Here is a 9,185-nt window from a genome sequence, read left to right on the forward strand (position 1 = left end):
AAGGTGATCCAACGGCCTCGCTTCGTACTTGACAACGTTTGCATTAAATGCAAAGACTACTTAATACATGCATTATTGACAGTTCACCCAGCGATAGTATTTTAACAATCTAACATTTCAAAGCACATTATATTGCAATAACTCGGTAAATTGATTTTGAGTTGCAGTGTTGATTGAGACGTTAAATCCTTTCAGAGCCAAGTCTGTATTTTTCTCCTACAAATTACTTAGCTAGCGGCACACTGTATAATTGAGGCTGAGATCATTGTGAAGTTCAAGGTGCATGGTTTTATGCAGTTCAAAAAATGAGGTCGACAATTATAGCTTGCTAACTAGGCTGTATAGTGACTTCAAAGTACTTGAGTGAATGTGTGAATTAAGGAAGTTGCTTGACAGTCCGTTCATTGTTGGCCTATTACACATTAATAGTTATACATTTAAATTTAAATGCTACGAAATGGCATACATTTGTGTGTGTGTGTGTGTGCAATATTTGTATTTGTTCGTGGTGAAGATCGGTGAAGGGTGTTGTTGGAAGCCGAAAAAGTTGCCAATTTCGATTTATCAAAACATTTGAATAAATCGGGTTGAAAGAAAGAGCAGACTACAACACTCAGTTTATCCAAGTGTAACTTACCTCCTCTCTAAGATCGAGTTCATTTATTTCGTCTTATTTCTCATGTCATCCTCTTCCTCTTCATATATATATATATATATCTTGTGTTCTGAACTATGTCCTCAGTGCAGTTTGTATGTCTGCCTGTTCTCCATTCTTATCAATGAGTTTCGATATATGTCGTCTGCCGTGCCCTTCCCCTACTCACTTCCCAGCTCTCTCTCTCTCTCTCTCTCTCTCTCTCTCTCTCTCTCTCTCTCTCTCTCTCTCTCTCTCTCTCTCTCTCTCTCTCTCTCTCTCTCTCTCTGTCTCTCTCTCCATCCCTCGCGTTCACCCTCACATCACACACTCAATCACTCTTAATAACTCTTTCTCAATCACACACGAACACACATACACACACACAGTCTCTCTCCTCTGCCTGTCTGTCTGTCCCTCTTTGTCATGCAATGTGGAGGTCAGAGAAAGTGTATTACGAGGTAAAAAATTCGAATAGTCAAACATGTTCAATTGATTTGTTGCATCGACAATTAATATTTTTGATTATGTGGATTTTTTTCTATAGACTTAATATTCGTGTCATCAGAGAAATGTTAATGGTCCCAGCGACATTATACGTCAGTCACGTGACCCATGCAGGGCTGCAAAAGGAAATGTATAAATTAAACTGTATCGCAAAATGAAATGAACACACATCCAAACTCTTCACAAAACATTGATTATTCTAGTATGAAATGGTATACATTTTTTATTGAAATAACTTACATATCACTAAATATTACTTGTCTTCATAAACTACAACATTTATGACATTATTCATATTTATAACCCAGAGTTTTCGATTTACGTTTGTGTAATAATATTTTATTGTACTCGATTAAAAGTCCGTTCTGAAACGTAAGACTTCGAAATAACTTCATCTGCCTGCATTTTGAAAAGCTGTCATTCAGGGTCAAAGGTCGGGGAATCGAATAATCGTAAGTACAGTTTTGTAATAAAATGTTTTAAAAACCCTGTTTGATTCACAGTCAAGCTGGAATTGGTTGTCAAAAAAAATGTGATTCCTACTTTATAAGGGACTATCAACGGGCAGTATTTCTAAATTGAACATTATATTACCTTAGAAAATTCTCATTTTGAATGACGGTGATGCATTTGAACATTATTTTTCTACGGGAATAATATACATTTGCTTGCAAATACATTTAATATCGAATTAACAAGTTTAATCTTCACACAAGTGGGGAAAATTTAGTTTCCCTTTTCTGTTTAAATTTTTAAAATAAAATTGTGTGTTTTCGGTAAACTGAAAACTCTAGTTTAATTAAGCCGCCAACCGAAACATTTCTTTTTAAACATTTAAAATAAAAAGATAAGACACGTTCTTGCCTTCTTGGCCTTCATAATATACACGCCTTTTTTCTTTCCCTAGTGATGCCTGTACATATTTCATCAAACAATCACAGAAGAAGTATTCTGACCGACATTCCAGATTCTTTTGGTTCGCAGCAATACAACAATCATAAAGATAAAATAAAATAAAATAAAATAAAATCCCGAGCTACCTACCCTATTCTCTGAGGCCATCTTATCGGAAACACACAATTTTTTTCTCGCCCTTTTTCATTTTTTCTCGTTACAGTTTTTGAGCGTTTATCAGCCCTGCTGTAATCCAAAGCTTAATAATGCCAAAACATGATTGCTATAAATTGTGAAAACCCAGGCTTTGAGGCTTAGTTCGTAAGTTGTGAAATACGAATCAGCAGGTCAAAAATATATTACAAAATACTTAGGCTCGGTCTTGAAAAATGCAATCCATTTTTCAAGCTGAAAAGCATGTTTGAGAGAACTGAATTGGCGACCATCTTGAAATTTGGCCGCCATGTTGGATTGTTATCTATTTCTTGCTCAATGACCCTGTGCTATTATATTTTATAACAAATTTCATGTTATGATTACAAAGCGACCGAATCTGGCCATAAAAAAATTCTAATCACGTTATCTTTACAATTCTACAGGATTCGCAACATAATTTTCACGCACACTGACTAATAAAAGTATTTTAATTTTTTTGAAATAAAATAGTCCTCACGTAAAGAAGATGGACTTATAATCAAATAATGCTATGCTCGAACCATTCATCGAATTCACATCTAAAAAATGATTGGGTATTCTACTTTCATAGCGTAAGTATACAATGTACCAATTTTTGGAACGAACATTTCGGCCAAAAATTTCAACCTTTTCCCGCCCAAAAAATTGCTCACATTTTGATTTATCTGATCAACATATTTCACAACATAATTGTCGACATGGACCTTACTTATATTTTAGGATAAAGGTTGATAACGTTAGTTTCTTCTCTTCTTTCTCTTCATTTCCCATATTCTTGATACTAGTAGAGGCTAGATTCAATACGAGGTAAAACTCACAACTGACGATATAAATTTTGGATCAGTAAATTTGCTGCATTTTGAATGGACGGCAAACACAATTTTATCAATATTGAGGTAACCTGCAGCAGCATGCCTAGAGTCAAAATCAATGAAGTACATGTATATCTTTACTGGATATGGCACACTATGTTCATCTAAATAAAAAATTGTTTTATTTGCAAAACTTTTTTAAAAATTCGATGCTCCTAGAAATAATAACCCTGTTATGTTGGTAGACTGTATGTGAAGAAACGTCGTTGATTGAACGGGCGCCATCAACGACCACATCTAACAGTCAATTATGTAAATAGATCACACCAAAATCAGATCATAGACGAGTTAGTTTTGAAAGAAATGGCGAAAGCGCCATTGCCATATTTTAAAGTTAGCAAAATACTAAAACGTAAGCTGAACGCAAAGTTTTAATTTTTTTTTAACTCAAATCATTTTCGTTGAAAAATTCTAACAAAGTTTTCTGAGGTAATAACGACAAAAAAGTGTTCTAACACCACATTTTCAACCTTTCTCAATGAGTATGCGATGGTAGTCTGCATAAGACAAACCATCGTTAACATTTCAGATTCCCGCCGCCCAAAATGCAAACACATTTTATTTCTCAGATTTTACATGACGACGTAAAGATTTGATACATTTGTGTCAAGTAAAAAGTGACGTTCATAAAATGTCGAGTCCGAACGTTGCTTTACAAATAGCGCTAAAATAAGTTGTTACATGTCACTGAGAAATTACGATGCTAGTTCACGAAGCTCTTAGCACTATTTTGAGAAAGGTTGTGAGCATATAATTTATTTAAACGGCCCCTGATGTGGTTTCGCTGTTAAAATTCTTTCTGTTAGCCATTGTTATCGTAGTACTATGACACTCTCTCATCGTATATGCCTGACGGTTTCTCTTGTACCTTTTCCGACACAATATTTTCTTGAACGCCAGTTTAAATTGAATGTTGCAAAACGGATAAAGCAATGGGTTTAGTGTTGAGTTCAACCAAAGAATCCAGAAGGAAACGTCGAACAAGTACGTATTGACGCAATCTATACATATACTTTGGATTAGGTTCAACAATTGATACGGTGTCCAACATAAAACAAATGCTCCGACGATAATAATAAGCGATTTCGCAAGTTTCTTATCACGTGAGAGTTTCCTGCGTACAGCTTGCTGGGAAGAGGCTGACAGTTTAACCATGTGATCTCTACCTGTACTATTACGCGCGGCTGGCGAATCAGAAGCCACCGTTGTCGTCACCGTCGGACACTCTTGTTTCTTAGCCAGCATTGGTTCAGAAATTGTTACGCTCAAAAGAGACGATCGCCGAACGCCATCTTGACCATTTCGAAGTCTCGATTTCGGTGACAAACAACTTTTAAATTCACGTGTATGGTTGGGTATAAGTTGGTTATTAGCATCGGGCGGGAGATTTAGGTGATTCATTTTGATCTGCTCGTACATTTCAGGCACTTGAAGCGTATTCTTGGGAAGTAATGCCTTGTGTTGCTCAATGTCGTCAGAATTATTGTTCCCGCCATTTTCTTCCGTGTCAATTTCAACATCTCCACAACTGGTACTCTCTTCTTTGACGTTCGATATAAACAATTTCACTTTACCATCTTCCTTAGTGAAGGAACTATTGCGTTCGATGGTTTGGGAAGATTCACTTTCGTTAGACATCTTGGCAGACGAAGGAAGAGACGTCGCGGAGGGCGTTCTTTTCATCGACTTCCTCGTTCGTTTCCTGATATTCAGAAATATGCTGAGGTTAAAGTAGAAAACTAACAACAAGGGGAAAAAGAATTCAAAGAAAGTCTGTCCAAGTGTGATTGGGAAATTGTCCGCAAAGCCCGCCACACATTCACCGTCTGGTACAGACGTACCTGTAAAATAATCCCAACCAAACACAGTTGGTGCGTAGAAACAGATAGGAATTATCCAGGCTAGGGACATCTTAAAAATCGTGGTTTTCAAATTATTCTGTGTACGGTATTTTATTGCACGAGTTACGGAGCAGTACCGGTCGAAAGTTATTAAAACGACACTGAAGAGGGACGAACAGCAGAGGGTATAGTCTGCGAACACCCATAACTTGCAAAGAGCAGGACCGAGAACCCATTTCCCGAAAAGAACATACGGTACGCAGAGAGGTATCGAAAAACTTCCGACCAGCAAATCCGCGATGGAGAGATTTAAAATATAATAATTCGACCAGGTTCGAAGTTTTTTCTCTCTGCTAAATGCCATTATAACAAGTACGTTTCCGAAAGTTGTAAGTCCGATAACACACAGAGTTGATATCAGAATGCACATCGACCATACCGTGGAATAAACTAGCCATGGTTCCGATTCCTCGCCACAGTCAACACAAGAAACATTCGCAGTCGAGGTATAACTAACAGTTACTGGCATATAAGTGGACGTGTCTGTTTTATCAGAAACTGTATAACCCAAGGAATGATGCGATTGCTTCCCCAACGTTAGCGTAGTATAGATTTCGGAGATCGTCCGTGATGTTCCATTCTTCACGATGTTGTACGCAACACCGCTGTTCGCAGTCGGTAGTGATGTTGTTAACAAGTCGGTCACATTACCAACTAGAGTGAAATTTGAGAAAAGCGATGAAGGGGCACTGTCCGATTCCATTGTCTGCTATGAAGTTATTAAAACAAACAAGAATTCTCTGTAATTCCTATCCGTATCCAAACCGTTCAGCTCAGTACCTGGAATCACGCTCGCCTGTCCTCCGAAATTCTTTCCCTAACATCTGAAAGACAGAAAGACGTACACATCCTTTAATACCACTACGACGTCCGCCTACACACCACACTTCTAGATCTGCCAACATTCAAAAGACTGTGAAGCCACAAACCCTCGAAGAGCATATAAAAGCGCAAGGCATTGTGGGAATACATAATAACTGTGCATAACATAGAAATGTATTTGAACCAAATTCGATAAAACTCCCTAGCACGTATTTCAAATTAGCAGATCGTTTTATCAGCAAGCACATTTTTACATCGAACTAGGGAGCTCTTTAACTAGATAAGCTAAATCGAATTTGGTGCTGCTAATGAAATAACTAGATAGCTGTAAACAACTTTCAAGGGTTATGTGACAAGCATTTCACTATCGTTTCCCTGAATTGATATTCACAATGTCGTCGTTTGAATTCCCATTTTTTATTTCACGTGTACATCAGAAGAGACATGTACTCTCCTGTCTAACGACATTGAAACCTCTGAAGTGAATTGACTATTACAGTTAAGATGTTCACAATTCACACGGCGTTTCGGATATCGAAAATCAATAGACTGACTATTAATAGGGGAGTTAGGTAATTTATTGAAGGGAATGTCAAACAGCTTTGACAATATTGCAATGTCAGTGCGATAGGCAGTTTAACGTATGTATGTATGTATGTATGTATGTATGTATGTATGTATGTATGTATGTATGTATGTATGTATGTATGTATGTGTGTGTGTGTGTGTGTGTACGTACGTACGTATGTACGTAAGTATGTATGTATGTATGTATGTATGTATGTATGTGTGTGTGTATGTGTGTGTGTGTCTGTCTGTGCATGTGTGTATATATTCACCTATGCTTTCATGCATGTATCCACTATAATTTATATTTCCATAGCAATCTATCCGACCACACAACCACCTAATTCTCTTCATTATACGCCCACTCAACCTTCGTAAAACGTAAAGTCTTCCTAACCTTAATATTAAATAATTTAAACAAATATAATGATTTTTTAAAATCACATATTACACTCAATCAATCAATGCAAAAATCAATGACGTTTGAGTGGATTATTATATTTTCAAAGTTGTTTTTACTAAAATCAACGTCAAACCAAATTCGTTAAACAAGCCTCTATCGATTTGTCATCAAAGATTCAATGAATTGTCACTGTGTGTCTATATTTGGACAGAGAAGAATCACTAAGTCAGTGTCCTCATCAACTGTGGGCGTAAACATCTACAAGTAGACTCAGAGGCCAGCCAGGAAATTAACAATTTGTTTAAGCAATTTCATTAGCCCGCTTCGAATATGACAGCGGGTATTTTTCATTTTTGGCGAGCCAATATAAAATATACATAATGTATATTTCCTTTTGATGAAACGATACAAAATAAGCATTTATGTTACATTTTGGTGATCCGATACGAAATATAAATGTGTATTTTATTTTGGTTAGCACATACGAAAAATACATATATGATTCATTTGGGTGAGTTGATACAAAATATGCATTAATTTTTTATTTTTATGAGCCCATATACGAAACATACATGTATGTTTGTTTGGTTTTGATGAGCCCACACGAAATAGACATAGGCTTATTTACTCAAATCCGTAACACGTGCACGATCAGGATCGTCAGAAATAAACCGGGTTTGAAAAGTGAATGACGTACGTGTTCTCCAACAACTACGGATTGGCAAAGCAATAAAAAGAAAGCTCGGTGTGCAGCACGTACAAATAAACGCGATAACATGACTAACACTCAGATTCTAAAAGCATAATATAACTAATATACTGCGATAATTACTTTTCTCAATTTCGCTTGTACTTTGGTTATTTGATCTCAATGTAGGAAGTCTGTTAGACGTAGAACAGAATTCCTTTAATCCTTGTACCACGCATTACCCACACTTTCGATTTTTTGTCGGAAATTACTTAGATTTCTAAAACTTTATGAAACTATCGTGTGTTAATTTAGCTTTTGCGTACAGGAAATGGTCTCATCGTATGCTATGACGTGTAAGGATTACACTATAGTCAGAGAGTGATGTCACAGGTAAGACTTTATGATGTAGTCTGACTGTAGTTCTCCAACAATAACAAATGAAGCTTCTTGATTTTTGAAAATTACTTGTGGTACGTTCTCGACTCTCTTTTTGACTGAGGTGATAGGAAAATTCCTAATATAATCAAAAAGTTCGCATTTTCAGACACACCACATTTCTTTATGAAACGTAGTATCAGAATTTTTACCGACAAAAACAGTTTGATAACATGCTTGTTATGTTATAAATTTTGTTAGTTCATCTCAATCTTACTTCAGACCTGGACGACAAAAAACACTTTTAAAGAAACGCCTAACAAACAACACTTTGATTTGAAAAAAAAATGAACATCAAATTTTTTCCCGCCAAAATTATTTCGAAAACTTTTAGATTTGACGTAATTTTATGATACAATTTAACTTGATTTTAGCCCGGGAACATAGCAATGACAATTTCGATAATAATCAACATGATAATTTCGAATTCTGTTTAATAAAATCTAGGAACTTTTTTTTAACATAATGACTTTTTTTAAAGAGCCGTGATACTAAAAATTGTCAGTTAAAGATTACAAGAATGAATTTTCATTTCTTCTAGGTTCTTAATTACTCAGTAATGATTTTTTTACTCATAGTGTGAAACAAATTTCTTTGAAGAAAATTCTGGTATTTTTTGCTGACGTCTCGACAGCATCGTCAGGGGTTGAACGATTGACTAAGTGGACATTTAATTAAACAATCAACAAATAAACAGACACACACATAGACAGATTACTAACAAACAAACATATAACCAGAAAAACAGCTATCCAGCTATCCAGCCAGCCAGACAGACACATACATACATACATACATACATACATACATACATACACACATACACATGTACACATACACACATACATACCCACATACTACATACATACATACATACATACATACATACATACATACATACATATACATACACACATACACACATACATACATACACACACATACATACATACATACATACATACATACATACATACATACATACATACATACATACATACATACATTGGAACGAAATACGGACAGTCAGTAAAAATCCCCGAATGGTATGTTATTATTATTGTCTATTTCTTTAAAAAAAAACCCACGGACACGTGAATGTGAAAAACGTACAAATTCTAAAAGTAAAACGTTGAAAAACAGACAAATCAAAAGGACAGCACAAAAAGAGAACATCAAAAAACGCACGTAATACTGAACCGAAGAGGCTGAACAAATTTAGAAATTATATTGTAGCTACGTCTTGTTTTGCGTTTACTGTTTG

At 35.8% G+C, this 9,185-nt stretch overlaps 1 protein-coding gene across 1 annotated transcript; it reads right to left on the reverse strand.

Annotated features, from left to right (window-relative positions):
- Positions 1-2,620: 2,620 nt before the first annotated feature.
- On the reverse strand, positions 2,621-5,706 carry LOC144445352 (histamine H3 receptor-like). The gene has a single exon (XM_078134891.1). It carries the CDS (start codon positions 5,704-5,706, stop codon positions 3,862-3,864), a length of 1,845 nt encoding a protein of 614 aa, XP_077991017.1. The 3' UTR covers positions 2,621-3,861.
- Between the last annotated feature and the right edge of the window lie 3,479 nt (positions 5,707-9,185).

Source organism: Glandiceps talaboti, chromosome 14 (genome assembly GCF_964340395.1).
Source record: "Glandiceps talaboti chromosome 14, keGlaTala1.1, whole genome shotgun sequence".
Classification (NCBI taxonomy): Eukaryota; Metazoa; Hemichordata; class Enteropneusta; family Spengelidae; genus Glandiceps; species Glandiceps talaboti.

Bases quoted from the DNA above. Each gene is read 5' to 3' on its own strand.
- LOC144445352 (XM_078134891.1), bottom strand. From the start codon at position 5,706: ATGGAATCGGACAGTGCCCCTTCATCGCTTTTCTCAAATTTCACTCTA.